We start from the raw sequence: 23,909 nt of genomic DNA, 5'->3' as shown, positions 1-23,909 counted from the left end.
TTTCATATTCTTCAGTGCACAATTTGGGACTTTATTATATGGAAACATTACTGTCCTTGGAGAAATTGCAGTCAATGTCATCAAAACCAAGGAGCTGATTATTGATTTCAGGAAGGGAAAACCAGAGGTGTATGATTCAGTGATCATTGGAGGTGGAGAGGGTGAGCAAATTTAAGTTCTTGGGAGTCACTATCTCAGAGGATCTTTCCTGGACCCAACACACTAATGGCATTGTGAAGACAACACATCAGTGCCTCTCTCCTTCCTCCGGAGTGTGCAGAGGTTTGGTATGACATCAGAAACCCTGGAAAATTTCTCAGGATGTGTGGTGGAAAGGGTGCTGACTGGCTGCATCACAGTCTGGTATGGGGACATCAAATCCCCTGAGAGTAAAGCCCTGTAAAAGTTTGTGGACACAGCCCAGGAGATCACAAGCAAAAAACCCTTGCCATCTTCAAGAACCTCTACAGGGAACACTGCCATCGGAGTGCAGCAGCAATCAAGAATCCACACTGTGATGTTTTTTTAAGCAATAAATAAACTTGGGTTCTTTTAAAACAACTGTACTTTATTAGCAAAATAATATGTCCATGTGGAGGCATCCACCTTGAATTCACGAGCTGCAACAAATTAGTCTCTGATTCCCTCAAATGGTCAGGCGGATCACTAGCACTCTATCACTCCATTCCCTTTCCTTGAGATGTTTAATCTAACAACATGACACACTAATACAGTATTCATTTCAATTTAAAAGTTCAACACAAATGTAAACACAACATCAGCAGCACAAACTTTTTGAACTTTTTTTCCTTTAGAGATTCAGTCCTGTTGGGTGCTTGATAACAAGTGTGGATCTTCCTAACACAGATGCTTATGTCGGCTCAGCTGGTCCACTACTGTCTAGCACTGGTGGTGTGCTCTCTGTTGCTGTGTGGCTGGATCCTCTGCATTTGCCTGTCCTGCAGTGTCCCTTGCATTTTCAGTAGGCTCTTTTGATTCCTCCTCAGTATTTGATTCTCCTCTGTTCTGACCATGTAGGATCTTGGATTTACTTCCACCAGAACAGTGGCCTTTTTGTTCCAAGTGTTGGAATCTCTGAGTCTCACTGTGTCATGTTGTGCCAGTGGCCCTAAACTTCTTGCTGACTTGTCATAATTTACTTTTTGTCTCCATTGCAGACTCTTTTGTTCCATTTGGCATCTTTGACAATTCCAATCTTGTTTGGGTCTACAGAGTAGGGAAATGTGATGTGTAGTCTGCATTCTATCAGAAGCTCAGTGGGTGACATGCCATGTTCAAGTAGCAAAGCTCTGTAACTCAACAGAGCTAGATACAGATCTGAGCCATGGTCTATTGCTTTCTTGAACAACTGTTTAACTATGTGAACTCCTTTCTCTACCATTTGACTGTCAATGCAGAAGACTTGAAGTCACATGTCGAAAATCATACCCCTGCAAAGTTCTGGAATTCTCTAAAGCTGTAGTACGGTCCATTGTCAATTTGAGGAATTCCATGTCTTGCAAGGATCAATTTCATATTTTTGATCACATAAGCAGCAGACATATTAGGAAACAGCACAATCTCTGGATAGTTTGATAGATAGTCAATAACCAGCAAGTAATTATTTATATCCATGTGGAATAGATCAGTCCAAATTTTCTGCCATGGTTCCGCTGGAAGGTCAGTTATTACTATGGATACCTTTGCTTTGTGTGATGTTTCAAAAAAGTCTCACAGCTTGAAACCATCCTGTCAAGGTCAGCATTTATCCTTTGTCAATGAACAACAGTTCTGGGCCTCCTCTTCCATTTTTCCATTCCAAGGTGGCCTTGAGCGCCCTTTTCAGCAACTCTTGTCACAGTGATTGAGGAATGATAATTCTGCTCTGTCTGAGTAGAAGCCCATTGACAAAACTCAGCTCAGCTCTGATGTTATAGTATGGCTGACATTCACCTCTAGGCCATCCTTCATTCAGATTCTTTATTTAAATTTTTTTATTTTTAACACTATGAACCATATTAACCAAAATACACACCCTCTTTAATATACACAGTGGCATTTTCTCCCCTTTCCCCCCCCTCCCTTCCCTCCCTCCTTCCCACCCCCCTCCAAACCCATTAAACGTTCAACATATATAATACATTAAGCCCATTAAACAATGTCATCACACAAAGAAAATAAACAAGAAAATTGTGTCATCTACTTTTACACACTGGATCAGTTCATTTCATCTTCTTCTCATTCTATCATTTTAGGGGGTGGAGGTCCATGGTAGGCCCTCTCTGTTGTGTTCCATGTACAGTTCCCAAATTTGTTCAAATAATGTGACTTTATTTTTTAAATTATATGTTATTTTTTCCAATGGAATACATTTATTCATTTCCATGTACCATTGCTGTACTCTCAGGCTCTCTTCTGATTTCCAAGATGACATTATACATTTTTTTGCTACAGCTAAGGCTAACATAATAAATCTTTTTTGCACTTCATCTAGTTTGAGGCCTAATTTTTTACTTATATTACTTAGAAGAAAGATCTCTGGATTTTTTGTTATGTTGCTTTTTGTGATTTTATTTAATACCTGATTTAGATCTTCCCAAAACTTTTTCACTTTCTCACATGCCCAAATTTCATGTACTGTTGTTCCCATTTCCTTCTTACAGTGAAAACATCTATCTGATAATGTTGGATCCATTTATTTAACTTTTGGGGCGTGATATATAGCCTGTGTAACCAATTATATTGCATCATGCATAACCTTGTGTTTATTATATTTCTCATAGTTTCGGAGCATAGCTTTTCCCATTTTTCATTTTTTATCTTTATGTTTAGATCTTGTTCCCACTTTTGTTTGGATTTATAGGTTATTTCATCGTTCTCTTTCTCTTGCAGCTTGATGTACATGTTTGTTATAAATCTTTTAATTATCATTGTGTCTGTAATCACATATTCAAAGCTGCTTCCTTCTGGTAACCTCAGCCTGCTTCCCAGTTTGTCCTTTAAGTAGGTTTTCAGTTGGTGGTATACAAACATTGTACCGTGAGTTATAGTGCACCAAAGAAAAGGTACAAGGACTGCCTAAAGAAATCTCTTGGTGCCTGCCACATTGACCACCGCCAGTGGGCTGATAACGCCTCAAACCGTGCATCTTGGCGCCTCACAGTTTGGCGGGCAGCAACCTCCTTTGAAGAAGACCGCAGAGCCCACCTCACTGACAAAAGGCAAAAGAGGAAAAACCCAACACCCAACCCCAACCAACCAATTTTCCCTTGCAACCGCTGCAATCGTGTCTGCCTGTCCCGCATCGGACTTGTCAGCCACAAACGAGCCTGCAGCTGACGTGGACTTTTTACCCCCTCCATAAATCTTCGTCCGCGAAGCCAAGCCAAAGAAAAAGAAACTTCATTTGTTCAAATGATAATAAATTATTTCCCAAAAAACAATTTTCTATTGTTTTAATACTTTTTCTTTCCCATTCTCTCAAGGAAAGGTTATCTATTGTAAAAGGAATTAGTTGATTTTGTATCAATAATTTTGGTATTTGGTAATTTGTTTTTTTCCTTTCTACATGAAACTTCTTCCAAATGTTGAGCAGATGGTGCAGTACTGGTGAACTTCTATATTGCACCAGTTTTTCATCCCACTTATAAAGTATATGTTCTGGTACTTTCTCCCCTATTTTATCTCGCTCCCTCTGGTCCAATCTGGTTTTTCCCTTGTTTGATAAAAATCTGATAGATATCTTAATTGTGCTGCTCTATAATAATTCAAAGTTTTGTAGCTGTAAACCACCTTGTTTGTACCATTCTGTTAATTTATCTAGCGCTATCCTCAGTTTCCCCCCTTTCCATAAGAATTTCCTTATTATTTTCTTTAGCTCATTGAAGAATTCTCTGTTAAGGGAATTGTTAACGATTGAAATAGGTATTGTATCCTTGGGAAGATATTCATTTTAATGCAATTTACCCTCCCTATCAGTGTTAGTGGTAAATCTTTCCAATGTTCTAAGTCATCTTGTAATTTCTTTATTAATGGCTGATAATTTAATTTGTATAGATGGCTTAGATTATTATCTAGTCTCATACCTAGGAATCGGATTGCTTGTGTTTGCCATTTAAATGGTGATTCTTTTTTAAACTTTGTGAATTCCGCATTGTTCATTGGCATCGCCTCACTTTTATTTGCGTTGATCTTGTACCCCGATACTTCTCCATTTTCCTTCAATTTCTTATGTACTTCATTCAGATTCTTGATTACTTTCTGTAGAACTGTGTCCTTTTATGGTTCAGCTGCAATGTTCTTGGATTTCATATCAGATATGGAAAGAGATTCAGTGATCTGGTCCATACGATGATTCACATCTGTCACTGTGGAACTCTCATTGTGTGCTTCACTCTGCATCGTTGCCCTGGATAACGCATCAGCTAACACAATAAGTTTCCCTGGTGAATACATCAATTAAAATTTATAATGTTGTAGCTTCATCATCAGTCTTTGGATTCTCAGCCACATTTCTTTGAGATTTTTCTTGATTATCACTATTAATGGCTTGTGGTCTGTCTCTGCCATGAATGTTGGTTGACCATATACATAACTGTGGAAATTCTCGAGTTCATAGACCAGACCTAGACACTTTCTCTATCTGTGCACCATCATCGTCCTTGATGCGTAAGCCACTGGCCTCTGATTTTCTCCCACAGTCTGAAGTAGTATAACACCTATTCCATCTTTTGAAGTGTCTGTAGATATTTTTGTCTTTCTGGGTCCATCAAAGAACATCAAAGGCACTGGTTCTGTAGTTAGAATGGTCTTCCATCATCCCCATTCTTCCTCATGGTTGTCTGTCCACTTGAATTCACATTTGTCAAGTAACAACTTCCTTAGGTACATAGTTTTGGAAGACGTGTTGATATGAATTTGCCAATGAAGTTGATCATTTCCAGCATTCTCAATATGCCCTTTTTTGTCAGTGGGTCTGGGCATCTCTAAAATTGCTTTCACCTTGCTCTTGTCTGGCTCCACACCTGCCTCTGACAATTTATCTCCCAGAAAGTGATTTCCTTCACACCAAACTGACATTTTTCTCTGTTTAACTTTAATCCATACTTCTGGATGCTTTGTAGCACTTCGATGAGCCTTTTTTTTTGTGTTGTATTTATGTGAATCCCCACAGGATCACGTCCTCCATGTACATACATACACGTACCCCATTTATGCCTTCTATGATGTTCTTCATTGTCCTGTGGAACATTTCAGGAGCTGAGGAAAATCTAAAAGGCATCCTCAGACAGAAGTATTGGCCAAACGGTGTATTAAATGTATAGTATTTTGTGCTATCTTCATGCAGTTTTATTTGCCAGAAGCCCTGGGATGCATCCAATTTGGTGAAAAACTTTCCATCAGCTATCTCACTTGTAATTTCATCCCTGGTTGGAATCTGATAACGTTCCCTCTTTATATTTGCATTCAAGTCTTTTGGATCCATGCACATGCATAGGTCACTGTTCTTCCTTTTGATGCACACCATTGAAGTCACCCATTCTGTGGGCTCCTCCACTTTCTTTATGATCCCTAGTGACGTCATTCAGTAGAGTTCCAGCTTGAGCTTTTCCTTTAATGGCACTGGAACCTGCCTTAGGGCATGCACTACTGGCAGTGTGCCCTCCATTAACTGTATCTTATAGATGAATGGTAGAACTCCAAACCCCCTTGAAGATGTCTGGAAATTGATCCAATATTTCCTCTACACTGTTCCATGCATTGGCACTGTTAATGTGATAAACCCTCTTGACTAGGCTTACATTTTCTCATGCTTTGTCACCAAGCTGTGATTCATGTCCATCTAGAATGACTGCAAACCTAAGGTGGTGCTTTTTATCTTTAACTTTCACCCTGAGTTTGCATGCACCTTTCGTATCGATACTCTGTCTATTGTAGGCTTTGAGCTGTACAGGATTGGTATGAATGTATGGCTTTATCTTCATTGCCCTGATGTTGCGATCACAGATTAAATTGACCTTTGCCCTGTGTCCAGGGCAAATTAATATTTGTTCCATTTGAATGCATTGACACAGTCCGCTTATCCTGCTTGAATTTGTCCCTGCTTAGCTGTTCATTGTCAGTAGGTTTAGAATCTCTCTGCACTACCATGCCAACAAAAAGTGTTTCGTTGAGGGCAATTTCTTCTATAGTGTATAGTGTTTTCAATTCTGTTTTGTTTCCCTTTGGAAAAACATTGGTTTGCAGAGTGGTTCTGCCCTTTGCACTTATTATGGACTTTTCCATAGGAAGGGCATTATTTTGGTGAATGTTGAGTGCCACATCTTTTGCACTTGAATGTCTCTTCATCTTTTTGTTGTTTCCTATATCTCATTTTTTGTTTATGTGTATGGACACACACTGTGGCTACAGCTATGCCTTCATTTTCACTGACTTTTGCACTCTTACCAAACGTTTTTGCGTATTGTAGAGCTAATTCATTGGCGTGGCATATCTTCACAGCTCCAGCTAAGGTAAGCTCTGTCTCTCACAGCAACCGCTCTCTCACTTTCTTATCAATAATCCTCTATAATAATTTTTAAAGTTTGGCAGTTGTAAGCCTCCTTGTTTATACCATTCTGTTAATTTATCTAGTGCTATCCTCGGTTTCCCCCCCTCCATAAAAATTTCCTTAGTATTTTCTTTAACTCCTTGAAGAATTTCTCTGTCAGTTGTATTGGCAATGCCTGAAATAGGTATAATATCCTTGGAAAAATGTTCATTTTAATACAGTTTATCCTTCCTATTAGTGTTAATGGTAAATCTTTCCAATGCTCTAAATCATCCTGTAATTATTTTCATTAGTGGATAATAATTGAGTTTATATAGTTGGCCGAGATTTTTGTTTATTTGTACACCTAGGTATCTTATTGCTTGCATTTGCCATCTAAATGGTGATTCTTTCTTAAATTTTGAGAAATCTGCATCATTCATAGGCATTGCTTCACTTTTATTTACGTTGATCTTGTAACCCAACACTTCTCCATATTCCTTCAATTTCTTATATAATTCTTTTATTGATAGTTCTGATTCTGTTAAGTATACTATAACATCATCCGCAAATAAACTGATTTTATATTCCTTGTCTTTTATTTTTATCCCTTTTATATTATTTTCTGTTCTTATCAATTCTGCTAACGCAAACAATAAAGGTGATAGTGGGCATCCCTGTCGTGTTGACCTGCTTAAGTTAAATTGCTTTGATACATGTCCATTTACTGTCACTTTCGCTAATGGTCCCTTATATAATGCTTTAATCCAATTAATATACTTCTCCGGTAAACTGAATTTTTGCAATACTTTGAACAAATAATTCCATTCTACTCTGTCAAAGGCCTTCTCTGCGTCTAAAGCAACTGCTACTGTTGGTGCTTTATTCCCTACTACTGCATGAATTAAGTTAATAAATTTACAAATATTGTCTGTTGTGCGTCTTTTTTTGATAAATCCAGTTTGATCTAGATTTACCATTTTCGGTACATATTCTGCTAATCTGTTTGCTAATAATTTAGCTATTATCTTATAATCTGTGTTAAGTAAAGATATTGGTCTATATGACACTGGTGTGAGTGGATCTTTCCCTTGCTTTAGTATTACTGTAATTATTGCTGTTTTACATGAATCTGGTAAGCTTTGCGTTTTATCAATCTGGTTGATTACTTCCAGGAGGGGCGGAATTAATGTCTTTAAATGTTTTGTAGAATTCTATTGGGAATCCATCCTCTCCTGGTGTCTTATTATTTGGTAATTTTTTTATTATCTCTTGTATTTCTACTATTCCAAATGGCTCTGTTAATTTATTTTGTTCCTCTATTTGTAGTTTTGGTAGTTCAATTTTAGTTAGAAATTCATCTATTTTCCCTTCTTTCCCTTCGTTTTCAGTTCGGTATAATTGTTCATGGAATTCTCTAAAGTTTTCCTTAATTTCTTTTGTATTATATGTAATTTGTTTATCTTTTTTCCTTGATGCCAATGCCATTTTCTTAGCTTGTTCTGTCTTAAGCTGCCATGCTAGGATTTTGTGCGTTTTTTCACCTAGTTCATAATATTTCTGTTATGTCTTCATTATATTTTTCTCCTCCTTATATGTTTGTAGTGTTTCATATTTTATTTTTTTATCCGCCAATTCTCTTCTTTTAGTTATATCTTCCTTCATTACTAATTCTTTTTCTATATTTACTATTTCCCTTTCCAACTGCTCTGTTTCCTTATTATAGTTCTTATCAATAATCCTGAACACAATTTGATCAGGGACTATTGAATCTTGCAGTGATCCAAAATTGCACATTCTTGCTTTTAATTTCAACTCCATTAAAAAAGTATCAAGGCTCTCTCCCTGCAATTGCCTTAGTGAGCAAAACACTCACCTCTTGAATGTTTCTTTTTTTTTTGGTGAACAAATTTCATCAAACATCTTGACAACCTTGTCGAATTTGCACTGGTCTTCTGCCTCGGCAGAAACTTGTTGAGAACCTTCAGTGCTTGAGGTCCTGCCATGCTAAGTAGCAGTGCAATCTTCCTTGCATGAGGTTTGCTATCGAGTTCAATGGCTTGCAGCTACAGCATGAATCTTTGTTTGAACAGCCTCCACTCATGGTCAACATTTCCAGTCCAATTTACAGCATCTCCACATCTCTGCTAATAATGACTGATAAACACTCTGCACCATCCTGGTGTTTCTTCCACTCCTGGTACCATATGATGATTATTTTAAACAATAAAGAAACTCTACTCTATTTTTTTTCTTCTTTGACTTGGCTTCGTGGATGAAGATTTATGGAGGGGTAATGTCCACGTCAGCTGCAGGCTCGTTTGTGGCTGTCAAGTCCGATGCGGGACAGGCAGACACAGTTGCAGCGAGTGCAAGGGAAAATTGGTTGGTTGGGGTTGGGTGTTGGGTTTTTCCTCCATCTATTAGCTATTAGCTAAAGAACATGACTATGTGGATGCATCTATCTTGAATCCCTGTGCTGCAACAAACTAGTCTTCGGCTCCCTCTAATGATCAGGAGTATCACCAACATTCTATCACTACACACACCACCCAATACATGCTCTGTTCTTGCTGCTGCCATCAGGAAAGAGGTCTAGGTGCAACAAGACTCACACCTCCAGGTTCAGAAACAGCTGCTACCCCTCCACCATCAGACTCCTCAACAACAAACTCAATCAGGGATTCATTTAAGGACTCCTTACTTTAGCACTTTATTCATTTTTAAAATTCTCTCTGATTGTACAGTCAGTTTGTTTACATTCAGTATCATTTTACATTTTTTCATTTCTTTACATGTATACCCGGTGTACAGATTTTTCTTGCACTACCAATAAGTGGTAATTCTGCTTCATCTGCAAGAAAAAGAATCTTAGGGTTGTATGTGATGTTATGTATGTACTCTGACAATAAATCTGAAATTTAACCCAATACTTTAGAAGAAAAGACATAAATCACATGAACACACTCTCACACATAAACATGTATATCGAGTGCAGAGAAGTGTACACATACATGTCATACACAGGCACATAATGCATGCACACCAAACTACAGACATCTAAATATGCATGAGTACATACCACACACGTGCAAATGTGCATATATATGCACTCATGTGGAAATGTTTCACCTGTGCCTTGCAAAGGCGAACTGTACCCATGAATATCCACACACAATTGTATATGTGTACGCATATAGATGCTGACACATACTGCTGGCAGGAAACACTAGTTAACAAAGAGAAGGGAGCGCAGGTCTAATCTCCCTCTGACACCTCTCCCTTAGCCGACTTCTCCCTCCCTCTAACCTCTGATTCATTCATAACAGGGGCTGGTTGCAGTAATCCTTCAGCTGCATTTGCACAATGAAAATGTGTTTGGAAATATATTCACCACTATGTTTTGAAGGAATTTTGCATAAAGGTAAAGAAAGCTGTGATGAGAGAATAATGGACTCTTTTACTTCTGACGCACAGACCAGGCCCACGTCACACTTGAGTGATTCTGTCCATTCTGACTCTGTTCATATTGTAGGCTGGGAGAGCACACACACTGCCATCCATTATGTGAGAGCTCTTTCTTCAGCTTTACACACAGGGGGCATGGAATCCTTCCAAACCTGTCAGCTTGAAGGATAAGGTGCCTTCTTCCCAGCTGTCGCTCCCTCCTCTGAATGTCACCAGGTCATCCGTGCAACAAAGCTGCTTCGTTCTCTTGCTCACGGATTTTAAACATTCTCCAGAAGCTGGAACCCGTAACTGAGATTTGCAGCTATTTGTTTTATTTCACGTTTTCATTTTGACCCACATTTGCAGTTACAAAATATTTATGTTTTACAAGATAATATGATGCACATAATTGCCAGAATGGAACAAAGGCACACAGCCTGTTTGAGCCCCGGGGCTGAAATGTTGGTGTCTCTGTACAAAAGGCTGACTGAACACATCATTCATCCCAGCTGGGATGGAAATAAGGAATAAACTTGTTCATTGGCATTCTAGTGGAGATGTTGTCATAGCTTTTCACTCTTCCCTTTTTGAATTGTCTGGATTAGTGGAAGGATCTGAAGGCTCCTTTAACAGACTGACAGTCTGTGGCATGCATGCTCCTTTTATGCCCATAACTTTCTCTATCTCAGTTGATAGGTTAGTTAATTCTATCCGACAGGAAGATTTTCAGAATGAGCTGTGGCGAGAGGATACCTGTGTCTGCTGGACACAAGCAGTTCAGAATTCAGAGTCCTCTTGCTGGATCTGACTGTGGTCGAGTTCTCAGCACAGAGAGTTACACTGGGACCATGCCTCAGTCCTGTAGAGGGAATACTGTAAGCTCCATGATGGATCCCATTGCAGAGCAAGTCTCTCTCTGCACATTAACCAAACAGCGGAGGAGAAGGGAAATAAATTGGATGGAAGCCCTCACAGAGCTAACCAGCACAGAGTTAACAACCAGGGTTTCTGTCTGACTCTGCCTTTTCCACAACCCCCAACCTCTGGTGGGCAAGGGAAGGAATCCTGAACAACTGAGTTAGGATGGATTAATATAATGAGAAGCCTCAGCACCTGGGGTTAAAAATGAATAATAGGACTGAAGTGTGATGTCAAAAATCTAACCTTGTAAAAGAACTATTCCTTCTCAAGATTTATTAAGTCTGCACTACAGCAAGACAATTCTGCTGGTGATTTAGGTCATGTTGAATTCTAAAAGAATAAAGCTAATGGGAAATCTTACAGGGAAAAGAAAATATTTGAATGATTTAATGGTTCTATTCCTAAATTAATTAACCAATTATATGTTAAAATCCAATTATTGACCATAATGGAAATTATAGAAGTGTTTGAAAGAAATATTTAATGAAAAAGCAGAAGAAATAAAACTGCTGGTTAAATTTTTTTTTAACCTTGCCCACTAGTGAATGGGCCACTGATTTTAGTGGATGGTTTTGCAAACGTGGTGATCAGCTCAGATTTCAGATTTATTGTCAGAGTGCATACACGACTTTACATACAACCCTGAGCTTCTTTTTTCCTGTGGGCGAGGCAGAATTACCACTTATGGAGAGTGCAAAAAAAACCTGTACACAATGTACACATGTAAGCAAAAAAAAAAGAACTGTAAACTATGAGAGACAAACTCAATAAAGTGCACAAGTAAGAGTCCTTAAATGAGTCCTTGATTGAGTTTGTTGTTGAGGAGATTGATGGTGGAGGGGTAGCACCTGTTACTGAACCTGGTGGTGTGAGTCTTGTGGCACCTTCACCTCCTTCTTGATGGCAATAGTGAGAACAGAGTGTATGCTGGGTGATGTGGATCCTTGATGATGCTCCCTGTAGATGTTCTCAATGGTGGGGAAGGGTTTGCCTGTGATGTCCTGGACTATGTCCACAACCTTTTGCAGGGCTCCGGGGTATCAGTGTCCCCATACAAGTCCAAAGGTTGGAGATACAAGAGAATGCTGGGGCTGGAATATGGAGCAGAAAGTATCTGTGGAGGCAGAGGGACAGAAGGTTTTGGATTTAAATCCTGTGTTCAGTCTGAGAGTTTGTGGGGGGGGGGGGGGGGGGAGAGGGGAGGGAATTGCTGATCTAAAGAGGTGAGGATTTGAGGCAGAGGTTGGCAGGTGGTTCCTCTACAGATGCTGCCTGACTCTATGAGTAACAGCAGCGATTTGCCTCTTATTTCAGTCTGAAGGTTAACTGGGGCCTGTGAAATGTTCCATTTTATGTCACAAAGGTCCAGAGTAGATGGGGGCAGGGCAGAAGAGTGTCCCATCCAACTTCAGTGCTAGTAAGGAGACATAGCATCACAAGCAGCATTTATTACCTCATAATACACTCCCACGTACAGGGTGATCCCCAGTATCCTTGGCGACAGGCAGCACCTTCAGTTTACTGCTAACTCCTCCTGTCAAAGTCAATGGCGACATTCCTTTCTGGGCTGTTTTCTTCTCGACGGACCAGTCACCCTGACCACTGTGAAGCTACTGGATGCAGATCTTGGCATCGGGCACGGACAGAGGTCATCTCCAATGACATCAACAGCAAACCTTCCAAATCTTGGTGCCTCTCTCAGTCATCACAGGGAAATGACCCAAACTTTATCCTTGATTACTTCTTAGCCAGGGCCTTTTTGGTTGCCTGCCTGATCATCCTGATATGTTTCTGCATTAACTGTCTAAAGAAACGGAGGATTCAGAATACTTTAATGGTTAGTTATAGTGTTATGGAAGTGTGCAGTGCAGTGGGAACTAGCTGTGCTCAATAGTTTATCATTGAGGTGAAGTTGTCTGATTTTATGTTGTGCTTAAAACAGAGGCAGACACCCCACCCCCCACCGCAAATTGGAAGAACTATACCTCATCTTCTGGCTGGGCACCTGCAACTGGGTGGCATTAAAATGGACTTCTCTGGTTTCAGTTGGCCACACCCCCTCCTTGTCTTGCTCCTTCTTCTATCCTGATTTCTCCTATCCTCTTACACTCTCTCTCTCTCTCTCTTTTTCCTTTGCCCTCTCTCTTTTCCTCTAGTTCTTCATTCGCAGAGTCACACCCTTCCCCGATTAATTCTCACCTTTCCTATCCATATCTTACTTTTACATCAGGTGCCTATCTGCTTTTTTGCTCATACCTTGAAGAACAGGCCCAAAATGTTGGTAATATATCCTTACCTCCTAATGGACACTGCAAGACCAGCTGAGTTCCTCCAGCGTTTCTGTGTGTGTGTTTTAATCCAATCACAATGTCTGCAGACTTTTGCGTTTCATCACACAGGGTTCATGCTTATTTAGTTGGGTGGATGTCCTTCTGCAGAGAGAAAAGATACATTCAAAGGGAATTCCGATGACAGAATCGGGAAAAGAGAATCTTATTGGATGGGGCAGGCAGGGACCGGTGGAGTGTTGTAGGGACCAGAGTTTGTGTCCCAGCTATTCACAATATATGTTTAGATAAGGGAACCAAATGTATTATTTTAAAGGTTGTGAGGAAGATGCAAGGAGACTCTAGTGGGATTTAGACATATTGAGACCATGGTCAAATGCAGAACAAAAGTCATTTAATGTGGATAAATGTGAGGTGACCCAGTTTGGTTCCAAATCAATCATTTTGTAACTGAGTGACTTTACACAGGGAGGAGGTGAGGTGTAAGAGTTCTGGTTGTCCTAGTCACTGAAAGCAACTATTCCAGTGTAACAAGCCCTGAGGAAGGTAAGTAGAACATCAACCTTCACCGCAAGAAGATTTGAGTGCGGCAGCGAGGATGTCATGCTGCAGCCAAACTTGCCCTTGAGCTTTGTGGCCTGTTGCAGTCTCGTTTCTCTGACCTTGGATGTTCTTATCACAGAGGGAGGCAGTGACTATCTACTGCACTGACTCGAGAGCTGTCTGAACTGTCATCTGAGGAGAGATCGAGTCAATTTGGCCAATATTCACTGAGTTTAGAAGAGTGAGAGGGGAGCTCACAGAAATCTATCAGGTTCTAACAGGGGCAGACAGGCAACTTGAAGGATGTACTCAATATCTAGGGAGTTCAGAACATGGGGTTACAGCATCAGGACACAGGGTATGCCATTTAGAAACAAGGTCACCTCAAAGTTGACAAGCCCCATGGAATTCTTGTCAATGAAGGCCATGCCATTAAATATTTTGAGCGAGGAAGTGAAATGGATCAAGCGATATGCCCAGGTGGGAGCAGAGTAAGTTTCCATTGGGTACTTCAGTTTCTGCTCATATCCAAAAGTCGTGTAGACTGACAGGTTGATTGCCGCTATAAACTGTCCCTGGTGTGCAGGTAAGTGTCTGGGGTGGTGGTGGGGGTGGGGTGGGGGTGGTGGAAATTGAAGGGAATGTGGGGAGAACAAAGCAAGATTTGTGTAAATCAATGTCAGTGTGAACCCGGTCTTCTGGCTCTGGCTATTCCTCAGGATGGCATCAACCTGACTAAAAACAACAATAGACTCCAAATGAGTAGCAACATGAACATGGTAATACATGCTTCAGCAGTGTGCAATCCACAACTAGAGATGTAAGGGTTGCTTGAGAAGTAGGTTCTAAGGAGTATCTTAAGGGAGGAGACCTGTGCATGGGGATGTTTGGAGCTGAGAATCCTGGTGGCTGGAGGTGCAGTCACCATGACTGGCACTTGGATTTGAGATGATCAAAGGAAAGCAAGCATCTGCAGGATTTATGAGGTGAGATGATATCGCGAAAGAGGAGGCGGAAAACCATAGTAGGATTTGAAATTAGGGTGGAGAATTTTGCATTCACCCTGTTACTTCACTATGTGCCAGAACAGATTAGAAGAGAGATGAAGGTACAAACTAGGATATCAGAGGTCAACTATCATGAGAGCAGAAAGATGAAGGGCATTCGAGGGTTGTAATTTATTTTAGTGTACACTTACATCATGAAAACGATGAATTTGAATTATACCTTAATTTGATTAGACTGGACAACAATTTTTTTTTAAAGGTTTGCTTCCTGAAAAAAAATCAGAGATTATGATAGACCCAAGATTTGCTGTATCACGTAAGAAGTTGGAGAAATGTTAAATTGACTTTAATTGAATTTAACTTTCAGTGTATACTTGCCACAAATGTAAGAATGGATCCCAGCTTTTGTAACATTGACCAGATATTTCTGCTGTATTGAATCTTCCTGAAGACAATAAATGCCATTGTTAAGTACGCTCACGATGCCATTGGGCATCAACATGCATTCAATCTATAGCAATGTATTGTACAACATCTGTGTATGTGAGTTGCTTTTATAGCCCATCTGCATCTATCTTGACTAAGCCCAGGCCTAAGACAACATTTGCATGTCACCTGCACTGTGTGCACGCTCAGGCATGCTGGGACTGACCGAAACAGCTTGCTTTGTGGGCAATATTACTAGTAGACTTAAATATGACAGGGAATCATGAAATTTTAGATCTAAAAAATGCTGTGATAGGAAAAGTTAAGGTGATTTTTGTGATCAGCAGCTCAAAATGATAAAATACACCCAAAAGTGTTCAGGAAGCAAAATCTTTGTTGTCCAGTGTTATTATTGCTGTTTAACCCAGAGGATTTGGAGTCTTTGTGGGATATTAGGCATTTGTCATCTCTGTTAACCAGCGATGTGCTTATTGCAGAAAATATGGCAGAGATATGCCTGTATATTGAAAATAGGATCCACCTCCGACAAAAAGTACATGAAGATTGAGAAAAGGAGGAAGGAGATAAAGCGTTTCCGCAGGGGGCTTGCCATCCAGGTGAAAATCGTGCAGAAGCTTCAGCAAATGGAAATGAAGATCCATGACATGGAGGACATGATCATGAAATTTGCCAAGAAGATGACTTGGCGAGTAACCGGCTCGGAGTGCACCAGCCGGTCGTCGAGCTGCGTCTGTTCACGGTGTCACTCTCCAAGTGCCTTCAGCACAGAAGCGGAGTCTCATCACACAATCTGATCCAAATCCCAGCACACTAGGAAAACTAGCAAGAGTAAGACTTCTGCCTTGATAAGGTCAAGACTTGATATAATAAACTAAACAATCTACAATTTGTTGACTTAGCCTTTATTTGAATTTGCAAGACTTCACACCTTATGTCAAAGTTCCGATATATGACATCACATACAACCCTGTGATTTACTTGTTGCTTTTCAGTGCTCTATTTCTGATTGAAAAGTGAACAGAAAGTGAAAGGTTTGATTCCTCTGGCCATTGACCTCTCTCCAGGCCAGCTAGTTCTCTTCTATCCCACAAGCTTACACTACTCCATCTGTCTCATTTGCAAGGTCTTTTCCCTTCTTGTTCATTTGCTTGTGATTACAGGTGTACATGTGAAAAATCTGCGGACACTGTGGTTGAAGTAAAAACACAATGCTGGAAAAACTAAGCAGGTCAAACAGTGTAATTTATATAGCGCAGATAAAGATACAAAGCCACATTTCAGGCTTCAGCCCTGCATCAAGGTATGGACAAAATGTAGGCAGGCATGCAAACAAAACGGTGGGGGAAGGGACAGGGAGAGGAGTACAGTTCCACAGGCAGGTGGCAATTGGCGGATAAAAGGAGGGAAGGCACTGTCTGAGAACTCTCCAACTGGATGGCATTAACATTGACTGCTCCAGTTTCTGCTCGCCTACTCCCCATTTTCCCCCTCTTTGCCATCCCTCTGTTTTCCTTCCTCTAGCTCTCCAGCCCCTTCCCTCTCCATTCACGGAGCCATCCCACCTCCCTCTGTTTGGTGGTGTGCCCTCCCTCCCTTATCCACCTATTACCTCCTGCCTGTGGGACCTTGCTACTCCCCCCTCCACCCCCACATCATTTTGTTCAGGTGTCTGCCTACATTTTGCTCATATCTTGATGAAGGGCTCAAGTCCGAAACAATGGTTATATATCTTTATTTTGCAACATGAAATACACTGGCTGAGTTTCTCCAGCTTTGTGTTTTTACTGTAATACATTTATTCCACTCTAGGAGGCCATTTGACTTGTGCTAGCCCTTTGGAAGTCCAGCAATCCTGCCTTTTCTCCATTTCACTGCAGGTTTCCTTCCTTGTTACCCTGACTTGGAAATATTTCATCACGATGATGTGTCAACCATATAACCCTGTTCTCAACAGCCCTCTGGTCTTGGCAGTGATTTTGATTTAAATATCCTTTTTGGATCGTGAGCATAGTATTCATAATCTGATAACTGATTAGTATTTTTTCAAATATTAACAGAATTATTGTGTTTAATATGTTTTTTTTTTAAAAATCCTTAATCACACTAATGAAATCATAGGAATGAGGTGAGTTCTTATCTTGGTCATTGGGTCTCAAGGGTCCCAGCCATTTAATGAAATAGGCTTGTCTTCTTCAAACATTGGCAAAACAACAGGGAATCATTGCAAATGTGGCCCAGGTCAATCAAACCAGAGGAAGCTGTCACCCCACAAAGAACTTCTGCAATTGGGTCCGGAAGCTGAGAGCAGCTGGATGATAATGCAAACTGATTGGAACAAAACACCCAGTCTGACTCACATCCAGATATCTTTAGCTTTCCCAGGCACCCTTTGCACACAGAGGCTATCTTGTGCAATTGGTTTTTAATGACTGGAGTCTCCGTGCGCCCTTCAGACCTTGACAATCCATCTGAATGACAGACATGACTGTAAAGATAACCTCGTTATAGATAGAGAGACTTGCTTTTCTACGACACACAGATAATTAGAACAGATGTCTTTTTCACCCTGGAATGGTGACCATTGTGATGTAGGAAGTGCAATTTTAGGCCTTTTTAGACTGCAAAGCCGTAGCATTTCCATGGACATTCTCATGTTGGGAAGCTGGCTTGCGTTTTCACACTGAGCACAAAACAATCTGGCTCCATGAGATATTTTGCATTGCAAGACTGCTTCCCGAAGCAAAGGGGCGGGACTTTTATCGCATCAACATCAGCGTCAACTGTGACATAAAACATGCTGTGCACTCAAAGTGAATTTGAACTCACTGCACTTTTGACGTGGGCTGAAGACTTCATCATGATGTCATCAGCCCTTCCCGTTTCGACCCGGCAAGATGGATGTACCATTTTAGATTGGTTGCGGAGTACTACACTCTATTGCTAGCGGTACCCCCTCTTGGCGGATCCAAACGGGGGAGTTTGGACACCCCCATCCGCCTTTGATATTTTTACACAGAGCTGGAAGGTGAAGAAAATCTGGCTTTCAAGCTCTGTAAAAGGGCCTTTAAAGCAACCTCCCACTGTGATCATGAGGTAGCATTGCCTGGTTTAAACACCGGCAAATCAACATGGAGTCATTGCAAATGTGGCCCAGGTCATTCAAATGAAAGATACACTAGGAATTACTGCCCTAGCTTTTCTGAACACATCTCAAAATCTCCCATTATTATCCCGTTTAAATAGCCTGTCGAAAATCTTGCTTGTGCTATAGTGGTGTGTTAGCTAGTTTCTGTTTGAGGGGGAAGGAATGTTGGCCTCAGCAGCTCTGCAGCATATTTTTCAACAGTGATCTGAATGCCAGATAACATTCAGTCTGAGTGCCAGATTAATTTAGTAGCAAAAGTAGCATATGCTATGGGCCCCCGCATTTTCAAGGGTCCCACGCTAAATGCTTGCAAGCTATCAATTTCCATTCAGTGATTTTGCACTTGCTCTAAACAAGGTGCAGAGCTGCCGGAGCTCACATTAACAGATTATCCGCCATGCAGGGTGGTGGTAGGAGTAGGAAGATCACCTTTTATGTTACATTTTAAGGAACATGAAGAGCCCAGGGTGTGATTTGAAATGTTAAAAAAAATGCAACTGTTTCATTGTTCCAACATTGCTCAATAACAATACTTTTGCAGTGGCAAATCTCCAAGCTGGCTTGCATGGGGCAGGGAAACCCAGGCAGAACCAGCTGACTCAGCTCTGACATGCAGCCTTTTTGCATCGAAATGGGATGGAGCCAGAGATAGGTCCACATCTTTCCATCTCCTGCAAAAACCAGGTGATCTAAAAATTCACCATGAAGTGATCGAATCTGGTCTGAACAAAGAACAAATTCTTCTGCACTTCCTTTTTGACACTTTTTGCCTGCTTTCTTTCGTCAAAACACCAAATGCCATTTTAATACATGGATAATTATGCAAATAACAATACATCCTATTAAAAGGTAGGATAATAAAGGCTAAAACAATTGTTATTTTCAAGAAAGCCGAGAAAGCAATCCCCCACTCTCCACCCATCCAAAAGACAAAACAGGCAACATGGCACGAAGACCCAGTAGCAGCAATCTGCAAGGAAGGCAACATTATCACTGGTGGATTAGAAGAAGCAGGATGATAACTGATCTACCAATTATGTTGAAAATCACACAGTGACTGGGGAAATGCAGTTACACTAGAAGTTCATGGGCAAATGATAATGTTGCATTCAGGAAACAAAATCGTTCAGGTCATGTAATTAGTAGTTATGAGGAAGGGTTAGCTGAAAAATAACATTAGGCCCTTTCAAATTGACATGTAAAATGGGCTTAACCAGGTGATTTGCTCGGTTGATGACCCAGGTATTATGGCAATTTAAAAGGGTCAACGCAGTCAAAATCCAACTGAGTCCCAGACCTACCTCAGAGGTGGTCAGGGAACCCCATAAAACTTACCCAGGTGCCCTCCTTCACCAATTTGAATGGGGAAATGGCAGTGACGTCACCGAGGCAGCATATTGGCGCGAAGTTCGGTTGCAGAGAGGGAAGTGAGCAGTGCAGGTTAATGAACTGATTTTTAAAAACGTGGTAGCAACATGTTTCTAGTTCAGTTTTAGTTGGTGAATTTTTATTTCATTCCATCTGTTGTGTCTGGTAAAATGTGCACTGTGTGATCACACTGTGTGCTTATTTAGAGAAAAGGATGTTTATTCAGCTTTTAAGCCTGCAGCCTGTTCCTCCAGAGTTGTGATTGCAGATCGTCTTGCAGACCTCACTAATTTGGAGACCTGTATGGATTTGTACAGGAAAAGGGACATTCATTCAGCAACTTGGATTTCTGATAGTGTATGTTCTGACATTTAAAGAGGACACCTTCCATCAGCAATTCTGCAAATTTGAGTAATGACTGGCAAATGGTTGGATGCTGAGGTGAAGAGCTGCTCTCCATAAGGGGTGATCCAGATGTAAGTCAGCATTTGTCTCGCACTGTGAAAAATTATCAGATATATGGCCTCATAGTGCTCAGTATGAGGAAGGCAGGGTACAAGAGATTTATGCAGATTAATGACCACAATAGTTGGAGAGCAAAGGGCGCTTGGACTGGCCCTATAATCGGCAGGGATTTCAGTTTTGAGGTGTTAGCCCGTTGGCAACTCCTCTTTCCGTGATGGTGAATTTGGATAGCCCGGGTGAGTGTTTACAGCCTATGTGCCAGTGAGGCAGGCACCCTGTTAGAAGGTCCCAAGGAGCCATCTAGCCCCAGCATGACTGTGTTTCTTGTGAACCAAGTGCTGAAGCTGGTAGTGGTGAGATGGAGGACACCTCAGAGGAGGGCCCCAGCAGCCAGGTGCATGAAGAATGAGCCTAGAGTATGTGCCGACACAGGCAGGCATGCCCATGGACACCCTGTGCGGTCCCAGTGCACCAACAGTGGAGGGGCACCACGTGGATGGTAAGCCTGAACAGCACGTGCAGGAGCAGCATTTAATCCAAGTCTCCTTCCCATTTTTAATTCTGAAGTGTTTGTCCAATTGTATTTTGGCCCTGATGCGTGTGCTCTGCAACTTGTGTTTCGTTGCCCTGCAGGCTCGGAGAGGAGGGGGAAGAGGAGGAGACCCACCTAGGCCCATGACCTGACTGCTGCAATGCAGAGCTTCATGAGGGAGGTGGAGGGAGAGAAGTAGGAGCATGACCGCATACAGCACGAGAGAAGGCTGGAGGAGACAGGTGTCTGCAGGGTGATCAGCTGTGATGCACAGCTTGGTCAGTGTAGCTGAGATTCTGACTACCCTTCAAGATGCTATTCAGGAGAGATGGTGCGCCTGATGAACTGTACCGCTGCACTTCAGTCATTCAATAAAGTTGAACTGTGACATCAAGTTGAAGTCTACATCATAAAGCTTCCCTAATGCTTACATAGTTGACGCAATAGCATCGTGGATAGCATGGGCAGCACATGCTGTTGAACCATGCAAAGGATTTCTCTCTGTCTGAGGATCACTACCTACCTGAGGTAGTGATCCTTGTTAATCTCACATATACTATGCAGAATACAGCAGGCAATAACAATATCAGAAATGAAAGTCCATCCATTTGTTGAAACGCCTCCAGCAGCCCTTAAGCCGTCCAAAGACATTCTCCACCACTATCCGTGCCGAGCTCAGACTCGTCTAGTATTTCTGGTTGACTGATTGAGAGCGTGATGATGTGTGAACCTCTTTATAAGCCAATCCTAAAGCAGGGATCCCGACCAGATATGCTTGGATTTCAACGTTGTCAACTCGCATGGATGCCTGTAAACAGTCCAAAACAGAGGTGTGAGTATTTCATATAGCTTTCCCGTGGGTTATTGCATGCATATATTTTAAACAGCATGCTGGCCCAATGCATATATTTCAGCCATGCACACATACTGTCCAGTGTGGTTTAGATACCTACTTCCTGTGGGAACAGATATCTGCCTGCATCCTCAGCCTTCCTGTATAAAGGCGAGTTGGCTAAAACCCGAGCATCGTGAGTGCGCCCAGGCCAACCCACATACACATCTGTGAATGTGATAGCAAACAGCGCAATGCACTGAGTGACAACCTGTGGGCAATTATTTCTTCAGGCAGACAATTATAAAAATGTGAGGAATTCTCTTACCAGCATTTGTGGTCCATGACAGCTTGAAGAATTACAGAGTGCCATCCCTTACGGTTGTAGTAGGCTGATTTGGCCTCTTGTGGGGCAATTATGGAAATATGTGTGCTGTCTATAGCCCCAGAGCACATTGGATATTACTTATCTGCAAATCCATTTATAGTCTCCTGCAGGTGTGCTTCACTTGGTAGCTGAATAAGGCGTGTCACCTGCATCACTACCATCCATGCAGTGGATAAACCATGCGTCAGGTGACAAACTTCAGAAGACCTCTGGAACCTCGTGTCCGACTTGCCATTGCCCTGTGGTGGTATGCCACACCATATGGTTATCACACCATCAATGTTCTTTTCTTTGAAGAAGACCGCAGAGCCCACCTCACTGACAAAAGACAAAGGAGGAAAAACCCAACACCCAGCCCCAACCCACCAATTTTTCCTTGCAACCGCTGCAACCGTGTCTGCCTGTCCCGCATCGGACTTGTCAGCCACAAACGAGCCGGCAGCTTCTAGTGACCACCCATTTCAATTACCCATCCCATTCCCTTTGCTGATAGGTCTGTCCATGGTCTCAAGCACTGCCAGACTGAGACCACCTGCAAATTGGAGGAACAACACCTTATCTTCCATCTGGACACCCTCCAGTTTCCATTAAACTTCCCCCCCCCCCCACTTTTTCTTCTCCCATCTCATTTGCCCCAGCTCTCCCTCTCTCTCCCTCTCTCTTTTTCCTTTTCCCTCTGTCTCCTTTGACAGAACCAAAATCAATTTCACTTCTCCTCTTATCATATCCAATTAACACCTTTTGTTTGTTGGTCTGGACTTCTCTCTCTCCCATTCTTCAGGCTTTATTTTGACACCCTCCTGCTCTTTGCTTATTCCTTGAAGAAAGAAGGACTCGGGCCCGAAACGTCAGTAATATATTTTTACCTCCTATGGATGTTGCAAGACAAGTTGAGACCCTCCGGCATTTCTGTGTGTCTTTCATAATCTAACAAAGTGGTTCTCAATCTTTTTCTTTCCACTCACATACCACTTTAAGTATTTAGTTTGAGTGAGGGGGGGGGGGGTGGGGGTGTGGCTTGGGAGGAGGGAGGGGGGAGGAGAAAAAGTCACTGTATATGTGTGAAAAAGAAAAAGTGTATATCATGGCTAATGTGATTTATGGTGTGAAAAATAAAAAATTTAAAAAAAAAAGTATTTTGTTTGAGAAAAATTGTCATAGGCCCATTTCCTTTGGAGTTATGAAACTGTGCACATAACGAGTCGAGTCAATTAGGTATGATTAAAACAGTAGTTTTCAAACTTTTTCTTTCCACCCACATACCACCTTAAGCAATCCCTTCCTAATCACAGAGCACTGATGGCATAGGGAAGACTTAAAGTGGTATGTGAGTGGAAAGAAAAAGGTTGAAAACTACTGTTTTAATCATACCCAATTGACTCGACTCGTTATGTCTAACATCACAGCTCACATTATCAGACAATATGCAGACTAGCTACTGTACAAGCTATAAGGCAGGGCTTTCTGGGCAGCAGACATGTGGGAATGTCATTGCATCATCCAGACTGAAAGTATTTTGCCATTTTTCACCATTCTTGGATTTAAATCCTGGGGACAACATAATTTTGTGGACTCAGAGCTGCAATGGTTGAAGTCGGTTACTTATCACTTTCTCAGGGGAATTCGGGGTGAGCAATGGAATCTGGCCGTCCCTGTGAAATCCACCTCACTTGAGGGTATGAATGAATGCACCAGTGAGCCCAATTTTTAAATTAAGAATACAGCATTGTAACAATCCCTTCTGGCCTATGAGCCCACGAAGCCCAAATGCACCCATGTGAGTAATTAACTTTCTGGCCCCCGTTTCTTGACCATGAGAGAAAACTGATACGCTCAGAGGAAACCCACACAGTCACAGGAAGAATGTACAAACTCCTTACAGACGGCGCAAAATTCGAACATGTGTTGCTGGCCCTGGAATGGTGTCGTGATATCCCCTACACTAACCATGCCATCCTTTTGCAATCCAGGTGAATGCCAGAAAAGTGGATGGA

General features: G+C 41.5%; 2 protein-coding genes across 3 annotated transcripts in view; one reads left to right on the top strand and one right to left on the bottom strand.

The window, feature by feature from the left end:
* The window catches only part of dynlt1a (dynein light chain Tctex-type 1a), a 40,176-nt gene extending 18,687 nt beyond the window's left edge, over positions 1-21,489 (bottom strand). The window contains exons 1-2 of one of the 2 annotated variants that reach the window (XM_069895218.1): positions 19,666-21,489; positions 13,197-13,332 (exon numbers count right to left, since the gene is read on the bottom strand). Coding sequence is in view for 1 of the 2 variants with exons in the window: in XM_069895217.1 (XP_069751318.1) it covers positions 12,354-12,358 (5 nt within the window). In the remaining variant the exon portion in view is untranslated. Of the gene's footprint in view, positions 1-12,353; positions 12,706-13,196; positions 13,333-19,665 lie in introns of those variants that run through there. The other variant, XM_069895217.1, reaches the window with a different exon arrangement.
* Positions 12,375-16,071, top strand: LOC138741328 (uncharacterized). The gene is made up of 2 exons (XM_069895211.1): positions 12,375-12,737; positions 15,662-16,071. Exons 1-2 carry the CDS (start codon positions 12,447-12,449, stop codon positions 15,977-15,979), a joined length of 609 nt encoding a protein of 202 aa, XP_069751312.1. The 5' UTR covers positions 12,375-12,446; the 3' UTR covers positions 15,980-16,071.
* Positions 21,490-23,909: the final 2,420 nt, after the last annotated feature.

The sequence above is a fragment of the Narcine bancroftii genome, chromosome 8 (genome assembly GCF_036971445.1).
Source record: "Narcine bancroftii isolate sNarBan1 chromosome 8, sNarBan1.hap1, whole genome shotgun sequence".
In the NCBI taxonomy this organism is placed as follows: domain Eukaryota; kingdom Metazoa; phylum Chordata; class Chondrichthyes; order Torpediniformes; family Narcinidae; genus Narcine; species Narcine bancroftii.
This window is presented reverse-complemented; position numbering and strand designations above follow the sequence as displayed.

Bases quoted from the DNA above. Each gene is read 5' to 3' on its own strand.
- LOC138741328 (XM_069895211.1), top strand. From the start codon at position 12,447: ATGGCGACATTCCTTTCTGGGCTGTTTTCTTCTCGACGGACCAGTCAC. The intron at 12,738-15,661 runs GTTAGTTATAGT...TGCTTATTGCAG, and splicing joins GGATTCAGAATACTTTAATG to AAAATATGGCAGAGATATGC.